This window comes from Nerophis lumbriciformis, linkage group LG26, assembly GCF_033978685.3.
Source record: "Nerophis lumbriciformis linkage group LG26, RoL_Nlum_v2.1, whole genome shotgun sequence".
NCBI lineage: Eukaryota > Metazoa > Chordata > Actinopteri > Syngnathiformes > Syngnathidae > Nerophis > Nerophis lumbriciformis.
In genome coordinates this window covers 7,603,332-7,625,000 of record NC_084573.2, presented here as the reverse complement: position 1 = coordinate 7,625,000, position 21,669 = coordinate 7,603,332, and the positions used below count along the sequence as shown (strand labels likewise).

Below are 21,669 nucleotides of genomic sequence, written 5' to 3'. Positions count from 1 at the left end.
AGAGTATACAAATGAGTTTTAAGATGGGACTTAAATGCTTCTACTGAGGTAGCATCTCTAATTGTTACCGGGAGGGCATTCCATAGTACTGGAGCCCCAATAGAAAACGCTCTATAGCCCGCAGACTTTTTTTGGGCTCTGGGAATCACTAATAAGCCGGAGTTCTTTGAACGCAGATTTCTTGCCGGGACATATGGTACAATACAATCGACAAGATAGGATGGAGCTAGACCGTGTAGTATTTTATACGTAAGTAGTAAAACCTTAAAGTCACATCTTAAGTGCACAGGAAGCCAGTGCAGGTGAGCCAGTATAGGCGTAATATGATCAAACTTTCTTGTTCTTGTCAAAAGTCTAGCAGCCGCATTTTGTACCAACTGTAATTTTTTAATGCTAGACATAGGGAGACCCGAAAATAATACGTTACAGTAGTCGAGACGAGACGTAACGAACGCATGAATAATGATCTCAGCGTCGCTAGTGGATAAAATAGAACGAATTTTAGCGATATTACGGAGATGAAAGAAGGCCGTTTTAGTGACACTCTTAATGTGTGATTCAAAGGAGAGAGTTGGGTGGAAGATAATACCCAGATTCTTTACTGATTCGCCTTGTGTAATTGTTTGGTTGTCAAATGTTAAGGTGGTATTATTAAATAAATGTCGGTGTTTAGCAGGACCAATAATCAGCATTTCCGTTTTCTTGGCGTTGAGTTGCAAGAAGTTAGCGGACATCCAATGTTTAATTTCATTAAGACACGCCTCCAGCTGACTACAATCCGGCGTGTTGGTCAGCTTTAGGGGCATGTAGAGTTGGGTGTCATCAGCATAGCAATGAAAGCTAACACCGTATTTACGTATGATATCGCCTAGCGGCAGCATGTAAATACTAAAGAGTGCAGGGCCAAGAACCGAACCCTGAGGAACTCCGCACGTTACCTTAACATAGTCAGAGGTCACATTATTATGGGAGACGCATTGCATCCTGTCAGTAAGATAAGAGTTAAACCACGACAAGGCTAAGTCTGACATACCAATACGTGTTTTGATACGCTCTAATAAAATATTATGATCGACGGTATCGAAAGCAGCGCTAAGATCAAGAAGCAGCAACATAGATGACGCATCAGAATCCATCGTCAGCATATATAAGAGTGTTTCAGTAGTGTGTGTGAGAGAAAAACATTTCAGTTGTTCATGTGAGAGGTAATTCTGAATAAAGTCCCCAACGGCCCCTCACACAAAGCAGTGTGTCCCCTGAAGACGATGGCGCGGCCTCTCAGCTTTTAGGCGTCGTTGGAAGACGTAACGAAGCGTTAAAAATGTGGAAACATGGATTCATCATTTGAGTTAAACTGCTATGATTGACGGTGTACAAGTGTAAAAAGAAGTTAAGCGCTGTTCATAGTCAAAGCTCAAATACATGAATAAAATCAGCCAATTTATTAGGTACATTGGAGCCCCGGGTTCCCCGTGTCAGACCGGTTCTTAGAAGTCTGCTCACGGCCTCTTATGGTCCCTCCAGATGCACTTTGAGATGTAATTGCTCAAACGGTCCGCAGCTGTAGGGACTTTTTAATCCCGCACGGCGCGGGAACAAACTCATACCTTCCGTCCCTCCGCTGATTAAATTCTTCGCGCCGCTTGGTTGTTTGCGCTCGCCAGGCCGGTGATGGATGGAGGCTGGATGGAGTCCAACAACAGAAGCGGGACGTGGCTATTGACTGGAGAGACCGTGAAAGGACGCCCGCACAAAGCTGCTAAAAATAGAGATGATGATGCTGCTGCTGTTTATTGTTGACATCATTTGTTGGTGGACGAGCGCACGTAAAGTTCCCCTTTCATTCCTATTAGGTTCAATTTGATTTCCGGTCTTGACGGCACGAGCATCATTTCTACAAATGTTCATTTGAGAAAAGTCATTGAAATGTAAAATATTTGAAACCTTCACCAAGTTGACCTGCCAGCCCCTCGTGGTTCTCCCTGATGATGCAGCGCCGTGACACCACCGGCTAGCTAACATTGGATTAAAAAAAAAAAATCAGTCCATTTTTGGTTTTCTTACTTCCTGTTTCCCGGCGTTTTCCCGTTGCCATACTTTTATCTTTTATAGAAAAAAACATTTCCAGTAGGGAACTACTTAGGAGTGAAATTACTGACAAAACTCCGCAAACACGCGAAAGGAATCGCAAGTAGAAAAACAATTTTCTTCAAGTGAATAAGTTTGGCACTCTTGTGTCCACTTGTGTTGTTCTTCTTCTTGTTCCACACACGCCATTCTTTGTTGGTCACGGCAGCGTCCGCAATTGACATTTTATAACAACAGGTGGGGCTGCTGAGTCAATCTAAGGCCAAAGGAGCTACTGATTTGTGGCAGTGACTCCCCCAAAATATCAGAAGAAGAAGAAGAGGAATAGGAAGAAGAAGAAGAAGAAGAGGAAAAATACAAAGAGGAAGAAGAAGAAGAGGAAAAAGAAGAATAGGAAGAGGAAAAAGAAAAAGAAGAAGAAGAGGTTGAAGAGGAAAAAGAAGAAGAAGGGGAAGAATAAGAATAAGAAGAGGAAAAAGAAGAAGAAAAAGAGGAAGAATATGAAGAGGAAAAAGAAGAAGAAAAAGAGGAAGCATAAGAAGAGAAAAAAGAAGAAGAAGGACGGAAAAGAAGAAGATGTAGAAGAGGAAAAAGAAGAAGAAGAATAATAAGAAGAGGGAAAAGAAGAAGAAGAAGAAGAGGGACAAGAAGAAGAGGTAAATGAGGAAAAAGAAGAAGTGGAAAAAGAAGAAAAGAAGAAGAAGAAGAGGAAAAGAAGAAGAGGAAAAAGAAGAAGAAGAAGAAGAGGAAGAAGAAGAACAGGAAGAAGAGGAAAAAGAAGAGGGAAAAGGAGAAGAGGAAAAAGAAGAAGAAAAAGAGGAAAAATAAAAAGAGGAAAAAGAAGAAGAAGAAGAAGAAGATGAAAAAGAAGAAGAAGAGGTAGAAAAGGAAAAAGAAGAGGAAAAAGAAGAAGATGAAGAATAAGAAGAGGAAAAAGAAGCAGAAGAGGAAAAAAAGAAGAAGCGGAAGAATAAGAAGAGCAAAAAGAAGAAGAAGAAGAGGGAAAGAAGAAGAAGAAGAGGGAAAGAAGAAGAAGAAGAAGAGGAATAATAAGAGGAAAAAGAAGAAGAAGACGAGGAAAAAAAAGAAGAAGAGGGAAAAAGAAGAAGAAGAGGAAAAAGAAGAACAAGAAGAAGAGGAAGAAGAGGAAAAAGAAGAAGAAGAGGAAGAAGAAGACAAAGAAGAGGAATAAGCAGAAAACTAAGCGAAAGAAGAAGAAAAGAAAGAGGAAGATGAAAAAGAAGAAGAAGAAGAAGAAGAAAAGGAAAAAGAAAAGAAGAATAAGAAAAAGAAGAGGAGGAAGAAGAAGAAGACGAAGAAGAAGAAGAGGAATAAGCAGACAAGAAAGAGGAGGAGGAAAAGGAAGAAGAAGAAGAAGAGGAAGAGGAAGAAGAAGAGGAGGAAGAAACAGAAGACTAAGAAGAAGAAGAAGAAACAGAAGAATAAGTGGAAGAAGAAGACAAGAAAGAGGAGGAGGAAAAGGAAGAAGAAGAAGAAGAGGAAGAAGAAAGGTTCTTGTACGTCGCGGTCATTCATTTTTCATTGTACATAAAAATCCATTTCCCCCGTTTAATGTTTTGATGATAACAAACAAAAACCGGAAAATGGATCGTTAGCCATTATTTATTCATGTCTTTGAAAATATAAAATAGTAATTCAATTCTTTAAACACACACACACACACACACGCATATATATATATATATATGTATATATATATATATATATATATATATATATATATATATATATATATATATATATATATAAGAACATAAGGTCATGGCTGTCTTGAGTTTCCAATAACAAGTCTTCAGACACACCCCTGTGCTCACATCATGGTGTCCCAACACTTGTGAGATCCAAACAATGTCCGACACACACCTCTTGGAGGTGAGAGTTGACAGCAACAGACATGTCAGTCTGCCTAAGACCCAGTGAGCAAGGCACACTCAGACCCACTGTGGGTCATCAGAGCCTAACTGGACTACTGGCCTTTAGAAAATACTTTTATTGTGAATGAAATTGCAGGCTTTGGCCTGCAGGAGACTTATTAATTAAGGTCATGTTCCACATTCCTATTTTGAAGCGCACGGAGGAACCTTCTGCCAAACACGCCGCTAGCTTCCTGCGGCCTGTGGCGCCATTGAGAAGACGACGGCGCCAGGAAGGACAAGATGGACCCCCGGGCCTCGGGACAGCTTGTCCCACTATACTTGCAGCCCAGGGACAGACCTCGTTAAAGACCTGGGACACCTCAAACAGCTTGACGAGCTCGCTCTGCTCCGACGCGAGATGGCATCAGTTGGAGATCAAAAAAGCGGCAAAAAGAATGAATAATTTCTCTGGACGGGAAGTGAGCGAGGAAGTCTCGGTCCTGCAGCGCCTGTCAGACTGGGCTGTCAGAGACCACGTGAACATCAAGCTGAGCCCTCGGAGCTTTGCAACACCTTCAACAACCTCGTTAGATGCACGTCTTCACAGGGAGTCATTTTACTCTGAAAGTCAGCTACTTCCCATCCAATATGACGCCATGCATCCACTTCCTGTCAGACTACAACAAGTATATATACACCTGCATCAACAAGCGACATCAGTGTGTAAAGGATATCACCACATGGGCTCAGGAACACTTCAGAAACCCACTGTCAGTAACTACAGTTGGTCGCTACATCTGTAAGTGCAAGTTAAAACTCCTATGTGAGGCGAAATACTGATAAAGTTGAGGAATGCTCATCAAACACTTATTTGGAACATCCCACAGGTGAACAGGCAAATTGGGAACAGGTGGGTGCCATGATTGGGTATAAAAGTAGATTCCATGAAATGCTCAGTCGTTCACAAACAAGGATGGGGCGAGGGTCACCACTTTGTCAACAAATGCGTGAGCAAAGTGTTGAACAGTTTAAGAAAAACATTTCTCAACCAGCTATTGCAAGGAATTTAGGGATTTCACCATCTACGGTCCGTAATATCATCAAAGGGTTCAGAGAATCTGGAGAAATCACTGCACGTAAGCAGCTAAGCCCGTGACCTTCGATCCCTCAGGCTGTACTGCATCAACAAGCGACATCAGTGTGTAAAGGATATCACCACATGGGCTCAGGAACACTTCAGAAACCCACTGTCAGTAACTACAGTTGGTCGCTACATCTGTAAGGGCAAGTTAAAACTCTCCTGTGAAAGGCGAAAACCGTTTATCAACAACACCCAGAAACGCCGTCGACTTCGCTGGGCCTGAGCTCATCTAAGATGGACTGATACAAAGTGGAAAAGCGTTCTGTGGTCTGACGAGTCCACATTTCAAATTGTTTTTGGAAACTGTGAACGTCGACCAAAGAGGAAAAGAACCATCCGGATTGTTATAGGCGCAAAGTTGAAAAGCCAGCATGTGTGATGGTATGGGGGTGTATTAGTGCCCAAGACATGGGTAACTTACACATCTGTGAAGGCGCCATTAATGCTGAAAGGTACATACAGGTTTTGGAGCAACATATGTTGCCATCCAAGCAACGTTACCATGGACGCCCCTGCTTATTTCAGCAAAACAATGCCAAGCCACGTGTTACATCAACGTGGCTTCATAGTAAAAGAGTGCGGGTACTAGACTGGCCTGCCTGTAGTCCAGACCTGTCTCCCATTGAAAATGTGTGGCGCATTATGAAGCCTAAAATACCAGAACGGAGACCCCCGGACTGTTGAACAACTTAAGCTGTACATCAAGCAAGAATGGGAAAGAATTCCACCTGAGAAGCTTCAAAAATGTGTCTCCTCAGTTCCCAAACGTTTACTGAGTGTTGTTAAAAGGAAAGGCCATGTAACACAGTGGTGAACATGCCCTTTCCCAACTACTTTGGCACGTGTTGCAACCATGAAATTCTAAGTTAATGATTATTTGCAAAAAAAAATAAAAAGTTTATGAGTTTGAACATCAAATGTTGTCTTTGTAGCATATTCAACTGAATATGGGTTGAAAAGGATTTGCAAATCATTGTATTCCGTTTATATTTACATCTAACACAATTTCCCAACTCATATGGAAACAGGGTTTGTATATATATACAATTGTACAATCCGGCATTCACACCTATGATCACTTTGGGGGAGTTTAAGTCCATTTTAAAAGATGGAGAAACCAGTTCTCTTGGGCAATGTACTTGCTTTTAAATTGAATTATCACTTCATTGTTTTTAAATTATTTTTGACCTGTTGTGGTATGACTGCTGCTGTTCTGTTGTATTGTCTTGTTGTAAATAGGGTCCTCTGTCCCTTTGGGACAGAGGACCCTATTGTATTTTGTGCGTTTTATTATTATTATTATTCCGCCGCCTCTTTGAGCTGTAATTTGACCCCCTTAACATGCTTCAAAACTCACCATATTTGACACACACATCAGGACTAGCAAAAATTGCCATCTAATAAAAAAAACAAACCCCAAAATTCAAAATTGCGCTCTAGCGCCCCCTAGGAAAGAACACAGACAAAACTGCCTGTAACTTCCAGTAGGAATGTCGTAGAGACATGAAACAAAGACCTCTATGTAGGTTTGACTTAGACCTAGATTTCATATATTGACATCCTTCAGCAAAAATCCACAGGAAGTTGGCAATTCCCCCTTCAAAACAAAATTTTAGTAAAAACAGTCACTTTTGCCTCCTTGATCTGTAATTTGACCCCCTTAACATGCTTCAAAACTCACCAAACTGGACACACACATCAGGACTAGTGAAAATTGCCATCTAATAAAAAACCAAACCCCAAAACTCAAAATTGCTCTCTAGCGCTCCCTAGGAAGAAAACACACACAACTGCTCCTAAGAGGAAAACTCAGACAAAACTGCCTGTAACTTCCAGTAGGAGTGTCTTAGAGACATGAAAAAACCTCTATGTAGGTCTCACTTAGACCTACATTTCATATATTGACAACCCCCAGCAAAAATCAACAGGAAGTTTGCAATTCCCCCTTCAAAACAAAAGTTTTGTAAAAACCGGTCACCTTTTTTCAAACATTATCTCCTCTGAGTGCGTTTGTCGTGTCGGCTTCAAACTAGCACAGGAGAGAGATTGAACCCTTCTGATTAAAACTTGACCAAAGAGTTTTAATTACTGTTTCGGTTTGGATTTTGTGCCGTCAAAGTCGGTCCCGTCCATCGCTGCTTGCAGCTTTAATTATTATTGTAACTTTGTTTGTGACGCCATATTTGTCAGGTCGCTCTTAAAAAAAGTAATTTTAATCTCAATGAGTCTTTGAGGAAATTGAAGTGACATGAATTTCCTACCGGAATTGCAAATTCTAGTTTATTTTAATGCTCCCCTTTCATGTAGTTTGATACTTGAGCCTCTGTTTTTTTCAGATTAGAATCGTATTTTTTACATGTAATTATTTTTTTAATGTTCAGCTCTTTTTCAAATTTAGCGTTGGGGTGGGTGGAGGGGGGGTTACTGTCATCAACTGTGAGAGAGACATGACATCATGACAGACAGGTTAGTAACAAGGTTAGGGAGTGTCCTTAACCATGTTGCCTTCAGGGCATGTGATCTGATGCTATTTATTCATTCATTAGGTATTGTGTATGAAACCCAGACGGGCACAACATGAAATGAAAAAACACATTTTTAAACTGCCTGATGTGTGACATAAAGGCTACTATTTTATCTCATTAACAACGTCTTATTCTCCAACGTCCCTTTAGCGTCATTGAAGTCCTCATCAGTATTAGCGCGCCAAATACAATCTGCGTGGTCTCTTCTCCCGTTCTTTGTTCTATTTCTCTCATCCGTTCGCCACTTGCAGCCACTCATTCTCATGCTTATTAGTCGCCTCGCGGTGCTCAGCTGACTGATAATTGAAAACGGGACGTGGTCGGGGACAATCAGGGGGTTCACGGAGACACAAATCAACATCTTTACGTTGCAAGACCAACCCAAAGTCGGGTTCTATAACTTGGGTATTATGGATTTTACTTGGTGTGACCGCACACAACTATGGAGTGTTCGAGGACGGCGAAATGAAGCGGGAAAGTAAACGCTCGGCAAAACACAATGAAACAAAACAACATAACACATGTATAAAACTTTAGTCCAGTGTATCTGTCAGGTTCAAACACTGATGGCATCTATTAAACCAGGGGTCGGCAACCCGCGGCTCCGGAGCCACATGCGGCTCTTTGATCACTCTGATGCGGCTCAGCTGCATACTTGCCGACCGCCCCGATTTTCCCAAGAGACTTCTGGCACTGATTTCAGTGCCTCTCGCAGAAACCTCCCGGGATTAATATTCTCCGATTTTCACCCTTACAGCTATAATAAGGGCATGCCATGATGGTACAGCATTTAGCGCCCTCTACAATATGTATCAACAGTGTGCCAGCCCAGCCTCTTGTTATATGCATCTTCTACTTGCACACGTAAGTGACAGCAAGGCATACTTGGTCAACAGCCACACAGGTTACACTGACGGTGGCCATATAAAACAACTTTAACACTCTTACTAATAATGCGCCACACTGTGAACCAAAACCAAACAAGAATGACAAACACATTTCGGGAGAACATGTGCACCTTAACACAACATAAACACAACAGAACAAATACCCAGAATCCCATGCAGCCCTGACTCTTCCGGGCTACATTATACACTCCTTCTACCACCAAACCCCCCTGTGCGTCGGTTGAGGTGGGCGGGGTTTGGTAGCGGGGGTGGGGGGTGTATCATGTAGCCCTGAAGAGTTAGGGCTGCATGGGATTCTGGGTATTTGTTCTGTTGTGTTTATGTTGTGTTACGGTGCAGATGTTCTCCCAAAATGTGTTTGTCATTCTTGTTTGGTGTGGGTTCACAGTGTGGCGCATTATTAGTAAGTGTTAAAGTTTTTTATACCGCCACCGTCAGTGTGACCTGTGTGGTTGTTGACCAAGTATGCCTTGCTGTCACTTACCTGAGCACGTAGAAGCCCCAAACAACGTGGCTGGGCCGGCACGCTGGTTGTAGTGGGCTCTAAATGCTGTGCCATCACGGCACGTTCGAGAGAATAGTTGCCCAGATATGCAGTGTTACTTCATTTTAAATTTCAATAGATTTTTGTGGCTCCCATTTTTTTCTATAATTTGTGAAACTGGTCAAAATGGCTCTTTGACTGGTAAAGGTTGCCGACCCCTGTATTAAACAGACAAAGACGCAAGGAATTAAACAGAGACATAATTGAATTTGGCTCAAATGAGGAGAGACGCCTGGACACTGTACCCCTGTACAGTGTCTCACCACGCTCTGGCGAAAGATTGTATGCCTTCTCTTTTATTTGGACTTTCCCTGATTACATGGCAACAGCTGTTTCTAAGGGACGGAGGTCGTAAACAGCCATTGCCTTTGGTTACAGAACAGTTCAAAGAAAAGGTTGTAAACCAGTTCAAAAAAGAGGTCCCTGTAGGGGAGTCGGTCCTACTTCCTCTTTGCTTTGTAGTTCTCGGGTCCGACCAATATCTTTCTGTTGATTACAATACATGAAAGAAACAGAACACCTTCATGTTGCTTCCCATCCTACACAATTGAGTTTCACAAGCCTTCTGCTTGGTAGGATTCAAGACAGCTTTTGTCTGCTCGCCGGGAACTCATTGAAACACAAAGTTTTGTGATAACTTAGATAGAAGTATTCTGACAGTATCATTTTTGTGTAGCCCTGCATACATGTTGGGTTGAACTGAAGTATTTCAACAAGCTAAAGATGTCGGTCATGATGCTTGGTCTCGAACTTGCCCCTCCCGGAAATCTCCAGGGGCTACCATTCTCCCGAATTTCTGCCGATTTTCCCCCAGACAACAATATTAAGGGTGTGCCGTGACGGCACTGCCTTAAGCGTCCTCTACAGCCTGTACAAACAGCGTGCCAGCCCAGTCACATGTTGTATTTGGCTTCTGTAAACACACGTAAGCGACTGCAAGACATACTTGATCAACAGCCACACTGAGGGTAGCTGTATAAACAACTTTAACACTGTTACAAGAATGCGCCACACTGTGAACCCACGCCAAACGAGAATGACAAACACATTTCGGGAGAACATCCGCACCGTAACACAACATAAACACAACAGAACAAATACCCAGAATCCCATGCAGCCCTAACTCTTCAGGGCTACAAAAGTTTATGAGTTTGAACATCAAATATGTTGTCTTTGTAGCATATTCAACTGAATATGGGTTGAAAATGATTTGCAAATCATTGTATTCCGTTTATATTTACATCTAACACAATTTCCCAACTCATATGGAAACGGGGTTTGTAATCGTTGTTGGCTCTCTTAAAGTCTGCTTGATTAGCATTGTTGTTGATGGGGAAGGGGTCTGTGGTTCCTCCTCTGTCACGTAGCCGTCTCATTATCTCTAAAAATTGCTCGGGAATCTCCGTGGGATTGATCCTATTTTGATCATATCTATTTACAAACTTAGGAAGTATTTTGGTGTCATAAATCAGATTGTTTTTACACTCTACTGCTACTGGTACTTAGAGTTTCTACGGCCACAGCCAGGTGTACTTGGTTTGGAGGGGGAAGAGTGAGCCAGGTGTCGAAAATTAGACATTTTCATGCGTGGATCAATTACTCTCTAAATGGATAACCAGAGAGAACCAAAGGGCACGGGTGTACTAGAATGGATTTGCCAAAAATCAGACGGTCAGGAACTGAGCACACATTGCAGTGTTACCTTTTTAGGAACAGTCCGAGTACGTGGGGTGCGTGGCACAGAAAAAGCAACAGAGGAGGAACTCTGCACTAAACAAGCGACGGGCGGCGACCGCCTGGAGCGCACGGCAGACAAAAAGAGCACGTTTTGCAGCCAAAGCTCATAGATCTTCCCATGACAGGTGAGGAGGCGTTTAGCGGGCTCGCAGAGCTCATAGAAAGAAGAGAAGCCAGGTAATGAGAGCTCTGGTGACTGGAGACTTGGACTCTTTCAATGATCAAAGCTACGATACGAGACGCAGCTCTTAATCAATAAATGAATCGATAGGAGGTTAGACTAAAGTCCTAGGGTCTGTCATTATCTCCGTTCCTTATCTTAACAAGACATTTTGGACAATGGTATACTTTTAAATGTCACGCTCGAACGCGGCCGCGCCGGTTGTGACCCCAAGCCTAAAATAAGCATGAGCGCCGTGACGTCGACAAACGTCCAGCACTGGCTGGCTTGTAATGATTGGCAACCATGAACAGGTGTGCTCTGGTTGCCAAATCGAGCACAGGTGAGGGGAAACAGCGCTCAGGCCAGAGTGGTGAAACCAGACAGGAAATGTTGCAAAATAAGAGCGCTGGACAGGAAACCATCCATCCATCCATCCATCTTCTTCCACTTATCCGAGGTCGGGTCGCGGGGGAAGCAGCCTAAGCAGGGAAGCCCAGACTTCCCTCTCCCCAGCCACTTCGTCCAGCTCTTCCTGTGGGACCCCGAGGCGTTCCCAGGCCAGCCAGGAGACATAGTCTTCCCAACGTGTCCTGGGTCTTCCCCGCGGCCTCCTACCGGTCGGACGTGCCCTAAACACCTCCCCAGGGAGGCGTTTGGGTGGCATCCTGACCAGATGCCCGAACCACCTCATCTGGCTCCTCTCGATTTGGAGGAGCAGCGGCTTTACTTTGAGCTCCCCCCGGATGACAGAGCTTCTCACCCTATCTCTAAGGGAGAGCCCCGCCACCCGGCGGAGGAGACTCATTTCGGCCGCTTGTACCCGTGATCTTGTCCTTTCGGTCATAACCCAAAGCTCATGACCATAGGTGAGGATGGGAACGTAGATCGACCGGTAAATTGAGAGCTTTGCCTTCCGGCTCAGCTCCTTCTTCACCACAACGGATCGATACAGCGTCCGCATTACTGAAGACGCCGCACCGATCCGCCTGTCGATCTCACGATCCACTCTTCCCTCACTCGTGAACAAGACTCCCAGGTACTTGAACTCCTCCACTTGGGGCAAGATCTGCTCCCCAACCCGGAGATGGCACTCCACCCTTTTCCGGGCGAGAACCGTGGACTCGGACTTGGAGGTGCTGATTCTCATCCCAGTCGCTTCACACTCAGCTGTGAACCGATCCAGTGAGAGCTGAAGATCCTGGCCAGATGAAGCCATCAGGACCACATCATCTGCAAAAAGCAGACACCTAATCCTGCAGCCACCAAACCAGATCCCCTCAACGCCTTGACTGCGCCTAGAAATTCTGTCCATAAAAGTTATGAACAGAATCGGTGATAAAGGGCAGCCTTGGCGGAGTCCAACCCTCAATGGAAACGTGTCCGTCTTACTACCGGCAATGCGGACCAAGCTCTGGCACTGATCATACAGGGAGCGGACTGCCACAATCAGACAGTCCGATACCCCGTACTCTCTGAGCACTCCCCACAGGACTTCCCGAGGGACACGGTCGAATGCCTTCTCCAAGTCCACAAAACACATGTAGACTGGTTGGGCAAACTCCCATGCACCCTCAAGGACCCTGCCGAGAGTATAGAGCTGGTCCACAGTTCCACGACCAGGACGAAAACCACACTGTTCCTCCTGAATCCGAGGTTGGACTATCCGGCGTAGCCTCCTCTCCAGTACACCTGAATAGACCTTACCGGGAAGGCTGAGGAGTGTGATCCCACGATAGTTAGAACACACCCTCCGGTTCCCCTTCTTAAAGAGAGGAACAGGAAACAAAGACGGAAAATAAGGAAACACAAGAACATGTCAGACCTGGTCTGACAGGTGGTGACACCAACTTTGTAGGAAAACTGAAAGCTACACAAATATGATACTGTCAGAATAATTGTATCTAAGTTATCACAAAACTTTGTGTTGAAATGAGTTCCTGGCGAGAAGACAAAAGCTGTCTTCGAACCTACCAAGAAGAAGGCTTGTAAAACTCCAATGTGTAGGATGGGAAGCAACATGAAGGTGTTCTGTTTCTTTCATGTATTGTAATCAACAGAAGGATATTGTTTTGACCCAAGAACTACAAAGCGGAGAGAAGGCAGGATCTGCCCAAGGTCCAGACACCTCTATTTTGAACCGACCTTTTCTTTTGAACTGTTTTGTAATCAAAGGCGATGGCTGTTTACGACCCCGTCCCCTTAGAAACAGCTGCTGCTGTCATGATTTGATCCTTGGATTTTGTTTTTCCAGAAGGCAACGGAAAGTTGGCTCGGGCGAGACGGGAATGGGAGTACATATTTATTTTTACTATAACAAAAGAAACAAACTAAAGGCGAGCACAAGGCGAAAGTACAAACTTGACAAATGAAACAAATACTTGCACGTGGGCAAAAAAAACTAAGGACATGAACAAAAGTCGCTAACTTTGGCATGAAGAGAAACAACTTACTTGGACATGGCATGAAGTGCGCAGAGGTAAACAGAGTGTGACAGGGGTATGATGTCGCCAGACAGACAGCCTGGCAACTGGAAGCTTAAATAATAGTGACATGATTAAAGACAGGTGCGTGAGTCGTGAGGGCAGGTGAAAACTAATGGGTTGCTATGGTGACAAACAAGAGTGCACAATGAGTCCAAACGTGGAACAGGTGAAACTAATGGGTAGCCATGGAAACAAGACAAGGGAGTGAAAAGCCAGAAACTAAAGAGTCCAATAACTAAACTAAACAAAACATGACTAAAACAAAACATGATTACACAGACATGACAGTTGCCATGTAATCAGGGAAAGTCCAAATAAAAGAGGAGGCGCACAATCTTTTGGCAGAGCGTGATGACACTGTGCAAGGGCACAGATGTACACGTTTCTCCTCACTGAGCCAAATTGAATTCTGTCTCTGTTTGATTCCTTGCTTCTTGTCCTGTTTAATAGATGTCATCAGTGTTTGAACCTGACAGTTCCCAGCACACAAAGTAGGGTCCGTAATGGCATGCTTGGAGGAGTTAAGTGTGGAAGAACAGGCACAACCAGGGGTGTATACACCAAAGTCCGAAAGGGCCCCCGAGCCTGACCTAAACCCAACGTCGCCGTGGCATGCAGACACTTGGTATGCAGTTATGGGCAGGAGCACATATCGAGGTTAATTTCTGTCTTTTTTTGACACTGAATTTATCTGAGTTTTTTGCAATGGATTTTTCTCAACTGAATTGTATTGTATTTAAAAAAAAAAAAATTTTTACATCAAATTTCATTTTAAAAAAATTGCTGGCAAAATTTGGCTATTTGAAAATTCAGTGTATAAAAATTCAGCGTAAAAAATGAGTGCTGAAAAATACATTGTCATCATTATCATCGGCGGTCACTCGAACGAGTATGACGATCCTCCTGGTAGGGGTGTATCCCTTTATGGAGGATGCCTGTGCGTGACTTTGTTTAATGTGGGGAGACTGGTGCACAGACAGTCACCACACGATCCTTGACAGAATCGAGTCAGGGTCCAGTGGCATGGAGTCCAAGACGACTGGGAACCCTGACTGATGGGTTCTCACAAGAGATGTCCGATAATGGCTTTTTTGCCGATATCCGATATTCCGATATTGTCCAACTCTTAATTACCGATTCCGATATCAACCGATACCGATATATACAGTCGTGGAATTAACACATTATTATGCCTAATTTTGTTGTGATGCAGGAGTTGTAGGTGGGGGGGCGGGGTTTGGTGGTAGCGGAGGGTGTATATTGTAGCGTCCCGGAAGAGTTAGTGCTGCAAGGGATTCTGGGTATTTGTTCTCTTGTGTTTATGTTGTGTTACAGTGCGGATGTTCTCCCGAAATGTGTTTGTCATTCTTGTTTGGTGTGGGTTCACAGTGTGGCGCATATTTGTAACAGTGTTAAAGTTGTTTATACGGCCACCCTCAGTGTGACCTGTATGGCTGTTGACCAAGTATGCCTTGTATTCACTTGTGTGTGTGAAAAGCCATAGATATTATGTGACTGGGCCGGCACGCAAAGGCAGTGCCTTTAAGGTTTATTGGCGCTCTGTACTTCTCCCTAAGTCCGTGTACACAGCGGCGTTTTAAAAAGTCATAAAATTTACTTTTTGAAACCAATACCGATAATTTTGAAACCGATAATTTCCGATATTACATTTAAAGCATTTATCGGCCGATAATATCGGCAGTCCGATATTATCGGACATCTCTAGTCAATTATAATGGCTTTGAAGGTAAATGACTATCATAACATGTTTGACGATATTCATCTTCATTGTTTGCGTAATTTGTACTGAACTCGACTTTTTGAATTATAGATTTTATATTTGCATTCTAACATTTACAAAACATGTTAGGCATTCGGGTATGAGAAAAGTCACCCCATAAAATCAAAATTGTGCCTACTTATAGTTTAGGTTCAACGTGGTGAAACACAAAATAATTTGCCGATATCCGATATTCCGATATTGTCCAACTCTTAATTACAGATTCCGATATCAACCGATACCGATATATACAGTAGTGAAATTAACACATTATTATGCCTAATTTTGTTGTGATTCGGGAGTTGTAGGTGGGGGCGCGGGGTTTGGTGATAGCGGGGGGTGTATATTGTAGTGTCCCGGAAGAGTTAGTGCTGCAAGGGATTCTGGGTATTTGTTCTGTTGTGTTTATATTGTGTTTATGTTGTGTTACGGTGCGGATGTTCTCCCGAAATGTGTTTGTCATTCTTGTTTGGTGTGGGTTCACAGTGTGGCGCATATTTGTAACAGTGTTAAACTTGTTTATATGGCCACCCTCAGTGTGACCTGTATGGCTGTTGACCAAGTAGGATTTGCATTCACTTGTGTGTGTGAAAAGCCGTAGATATTATGTGACTGGGCCGGCACGCAAAGGCAGTGCCTTTAAGGTTTATTGGCGCTCTGTACTTCTCCCTACGTCCGTGTACACAGCGGCGTTTTAAAAAGTCATAAAATTTACTTTTTGAAACCAATACCGATAATTTTGAAACCGATAATTTCCGATATTACATTTTAAAGCATTTATCGGCCGATATTATCTCTAGTCAATTATAATGGCTTTGAAGGTAAATGACTATCATAACAGTTTGACGATATTCATGTTCATTGTTTGCGTAATTTGTACTGAACTTGACTTTTTGAATGATAGATTTTATATTTGCATTCTAACATTTACGAAACATGTTAGGCATTCGGGTATGAGAAAAGTCACCCCATAAAATCAAAATTGTGCCTACTTATAGTTTAGGTTCAACGTGGTAAAACACAAAATAATTAGATATGCCCGATAATGGCTTTTTTGCCAATATCCGATATTGTCCAACTCTTAATTACCGATTCCGATGTCAACCGATACCGATATATACAGTATATGTATATATCAAGTGTGAAATTAACACATTATTGCCTAATTTTGTTGTGATGCGGGAGTTGTAGGTGGGGGGGCGGGGTTTGGTGGTAGCGGAGGGTGTATATTGTAGCGTCCCGGAAGAGTTAGTGCTTCAAGGGATACTGGGTATTTGTTCTCTTGTGTTTATGTTGTGTTTATGTTGTGTTACGGTGCGGCTGTTCTCCCGAAATGTGTTTGTCATTCTTGTTTGGTGTGGGTTCACAGTGTGCCGCATATTTGTAACAGTGTTAAAGTTGTTTATGTGGCCACCCTCAGTGTGACCTGTATCGCTGTTGATCAAGTATGCCTTGCATTCACTTGGACCAGCACGCTGTTTGTATAGAGGACGCTAAAGGCAGTGCCTTTAAGGCACGCCCCCAATATAGTTGTCCGGGTGGAAATCGGGAGAAATTTGGGAGAATGGTTGCCCCGGGAGATTTTCGGGAGGGGCACTGAAATTTGGGAGTCTCCTGGGAAAACCGGAAGGTTGAAACCGATACCGATAATTTCCGATATTACATTTTAAAGCATTTATCGGCCGATAATATCGGCAGGCTGTTATTATCGGACATCTCTAAAAATAGTAATAAAGAAACTGTAAAGTTACACATGTAAAGTTCTACTAAAAAGAAGATTATATATACAAAGGTAAAACAACTAAATCCGACCCTACCTCCTCTTTAGCTGACATAATCTCCTTCAAAATAAAATGTCTATTTAGTTTGAGAAGTGCACCACCTCATGCATACTGTTAGTTCTATAAAAAGGCATAATTAATGAGTAATTAATAATGAAGTCAAAGTGGGACCAGCGAGTTAATAAAGTCAACACTTCCCGCTTGGACGCCACCCGCAGGTCAGGGGACATAACGAGGCGCACGCCCGACTGTGTGTGTAAATAATTAATAACCACGTCAGCCTTTAAAAACAACAGACGTGCGGCAGCAGAGAAGACATGCAATGGAAGCGAGGAAGGAGGAAAGGAGGCGATGAAAGGGACAAGAAGCTGTAATCCAGCGGTGTTCAAACTACAGCCCGCCGGCGTCTTCAGTTTAGCCCAGTTTAGAAGGGAATCCAGCCCGCAGAGTGTTTTCAAATTAATTTGTAATATCTGACAATCTGGCCGTTGCAAATGTGCCGCCAACTAGTGGACAATGTGAATAAATCAGATCAATGACCATGAATTGTGCATGGAAGTGACTTCGACAAAGCATTTAGTTATATGACCCAATCCGAACAACCTTCCCTAGTCAAGGCTAGTCATGGAAAAAGTCACAAAAAGTCAACACACATGGTCACACGTAACACAACCTACTCACTGAACTTTGTGCATATTATAAAAAAATGTTCAAGCACCATAAAAAATCTAAATTACACTTATTTAAATCAATCCAAACAACCTTCCCTAGTCAAGGCGAGTCATGGAAAAAGTCACAAAAAGTCAACACACATGGTCACACGCAACACAACCTACTCACTGAACTTTGTGCATATTATAAAAAAACGTTCAAGCACCATAAAAAAAACTCAAAATTACACTTATTTAAATCCACTGGGAAAAAAACGCAAATCCAATTGTGGCCAAACAGCTCAATTTTTGTTTCATCTGACATCACATGGACAAAGATAAGACCTTCTGGAGGAAAGTTCCGTGGTCAGATGAAACAAAAATTGAGCTGTTTGGCCACAATACCCAGCAATATGTTTGGAGGAGAAAAGGTGAGGCCTTTAATCCCAGGAACACCATACCTACCATCAAGCATGGTGGTGGTAGTATTATGCTCTGGGTCTGTTTTGCTGCCAATGGAACTGGTGCTTTACTGAGAGTAAATGGGACAATGAAAAAGGAGGATTACCTCCAAATTCTTCAGGACAACCTAAAATCATCAGCCCGCAGGTTGGGTGTTGGGCGCAGTTGGGTGTTCCAACAGGACAATGACCCCAACCACACCTCAAAAGTGGTAAAGGAATGGCTAAATCAGGCTCGAATTATAGTTTTAGAATGGCCTTCCCAAAGTCCTGACTTAAACGTGTGGACAATGCTGAAGAAACAAGTCCATATCAGAAAACCAACACATTTAGCTGAACTGCACCAATTTTGTCAAGAGGAGTGGTCAAAAATTCAAGCAGAAGCTTGTGGATGGCTACTGTCGGAGGCAGATATTTATATATATCCGAATTTAAGTGTTACTTCTTTTATTTCATAGTCATATTTGAAAACAGCTCGTGTTTTTCCATTTGTTCTCTTTCTGTTTGTCTGCAAGTAAACTGTGTGTGTTAACCTTGAAGCTTTGGAATGTAAGAAAGAGAGATAATGTGCATGTGTTTTGACCAGAGAGATTTAAGAGGGGAGAGGGTTTTTGTCGGGAGGACAGACCATCTTGGCGGCGCGATAGAATGTTCTATGCTGGACTGGTCTAAATGTATATATATATGCAAAGCTTTGCAAATATATTACAAAATACCTATTCTGTCTCTAGTGGTTTTACTACTCAGCTTTAAGTGTCGTAAAGAGCTTGGGAGCGACTTGTGACTTGAATTCCCTGGGAGGAACAACTGGTCCAAAACCCAACACTACCAAAAGCGCCTTATTGCAGTGAAACTTGCCAAGGGACATGTAAGCAAATATTAACATTGCTGTATGTATACTTTTGACCCAGCACATTTGCTCACATGTTCAGTAGACACATAATAAATTCATAAAAGAACCAAACTTCATGAATGTTTTTTGTGACCAACAAGTATGTGCTCCAATCACTCTATTTCACATTATTGGAAACTCAAGACAGCCATGACATTATGTTCTTCACCAGTGTATGTCAACTTTTGACCACGACTGTATATACATATTATACATATATACATATACACATACACTCCAAGACAGCCATGACATTGTTTTTTACAAGTGTATGTAAACTTTTGACCATGACTGTTTTTATATATATATTTATTCTGCTCTACCCCGGTGTTGAGCACTGTATAATGCAGTGGTCCCCAACCACCGGGCTGCGGCCCGGTACCGGTCCGTGGACCGATTGGTAACGGGCCACAGCCGCACAAGAAACAAAATATATATATATATATATATATATATATATATATATATATATATATATATATATATGTATACACATTATATATATATATATATATATATACATATACATATATATATATATACATATATACAAATACATATATATATATACATACATACATATATATATACATATATATATATATATACATATATATATATATATATATATATATACATATATATACATATATATATATATATATATATATACATATATATATATATATATATATATATATATATATGTATATATATATACATACATACATATATATACATATATATATATATATATATATATATATATATATATATATATATATATATATATATATATATATATATATATGTCTTAATAAGGTTATCCAAAAAATAGTGCTCGATACCGTAGTAGAGCGCAATATATGTATGTGTGGGAAAAAAAATCACAAGACTACTTCATCTCTACAGGCCTGTTTCATGAGGGGTTCCCTCAATCATCAGGAGATTTCTTCTCATCTCCTGATGAGGGACCGACACCAGCAGATGACATGGCACCCCAAACCATCACTGATGGTGGAAACTTTACACTAGACTTCAGGCAACGTGGATCCTGTGCCTCTCCTGTCTTCCTCCAGACTCTGGGACCTCGATTTCCAAAGGAAATGCAAAATTTGCATGGTTGGGTGATGGTTTGGGGTGCCATGTCATCTGCTGGTGTCGGTCCACTCTGTTTCCTGAGATCCAGGGTCAACGCAGCCGTCTACCAGCAAGTTTTAGAGCACTTCATGCTTCCTGCTGCTGACCTGCTCTATGGAGATGGAGATTTCAAGTTCCAACAGGACTTGGCGCCTGCACACAGCGCAAAATCTACCCGTGCCTGGTTTACGGACCATGGTATTTCTGTTCTAAATTGGCCCGCCAACTCCCCTGACCTTAGCCCCATAGAAAATCTGTGGGGTATTGTAAAAAGGAAGATGCAGAATGCCAGACCCAAAAACGCAGAAGAGTTGAAGGCCACTATCAGAGCAACCTGGGCTCTCATAACACCTGAGCAGTGCCAGAAACTCATCGACTCCATGCCACACCGCATTAACGCAGTAATTGAGGCAAAAGGAGCTCCAACCAAGTATTGAGTATTGTACATGCTCATATTTTTCATTTTCATACTTTTCAGTTGGCCAACATTTCTAAAAATCCCTTTTTTGTATTAGCCTTAAGTAATATTCTAATTTTGTGACACACGGAATTTTGGATTTTTATTTGTTGCCACTTCAAATCATCAAAATTAAATGAAATAAACATTTGAATGCATCAGTCTGTGTGCAATGAATAAATATAATGTACAAGTTACACCTTTTGAATGCAATTACTGAAATAAATCAAGTTTTTCAAAATATTCTAATTTACTGGCTTTTACCTGTATATATACACACACACACATATATACATATATATATATATATGGGGGGGGCGTGGCCTGTGGGCCTGCCGCGGAATGGGGTGTGCAAAGACCGGCCTCGAAGACAGCGACAGGTGAGTAGATGGCCCAGGCGGGCCTTGTTATCTAATCACCTGTCGCCTTTATTAGCAGCAGCCGGCACGAGACACGGCAGTTGGAGTTGGAGGTGCTGATGAGCGGACGCAGGAGAAAAAGACATTGTGCTGGAAAGCAGAAGCCTATTGATATTTATGAAAATAAAACTCTCCTGGCAGTGTGTAGTGGTCCGAAGAACCCACTAGAGGGCAACCTCTACATATATATATATATATATATATATATATATATATATATATATATATATATATATATATATATATATATATATATATATATATATATACACATACATGTATGTAAATATGTATGTATGTATGTATATATATACATATATATATATATATATATATATGTGTGTGTGTGTGTGTGTGTGTGTGCAGTGCACTCACCCTCTTGCGCAGGTTGCAGGTGAGGATGAGGTTCCTGGAGAAGGAGTTGGCGAAGGCCGTGTAGAAGTCCAACACCTTGAGCAGCGCCTCCCTCTTGATGACGTGCAGGTCGCAGTACGTCAGCGCCCGCACGTTGGCGCAGGCGTGAGCCAGCGTGGTTTCCTTCCAGAAGACGTCGCCGAACACGTCGCCTTTGCCTGACGAACGTTAAAAAAAACAAAAAACGATGGTGAATGCCAGGGCAACCA

General features: G+C 42.2%; 1 protein-coding gene across 1 annotated transcript in view; it reads right to left on the bottom strand.

Moving 5' to 3' along the window:
* Window positions 1-21,669, bottom strand: part of kcnh5b (potassium voltage-gated channel, subfamily H (eag-related), member 5b) — a 177,366-nt gene that overhangs the window by 9,768 nt on the left and 145,929 nt on the right. Inside the window, exon 13 of the mRNA XM_061987485.2 lies at window positions 21,422-21,618. Within this exon, the coding sequence (XP_061843469.2) occupies window positions 21,422-21,618 (197 nt within the window). The remainder of the gene's footprint in view (window positions 1-21,421; window positions 21,619-21,669) is intronic.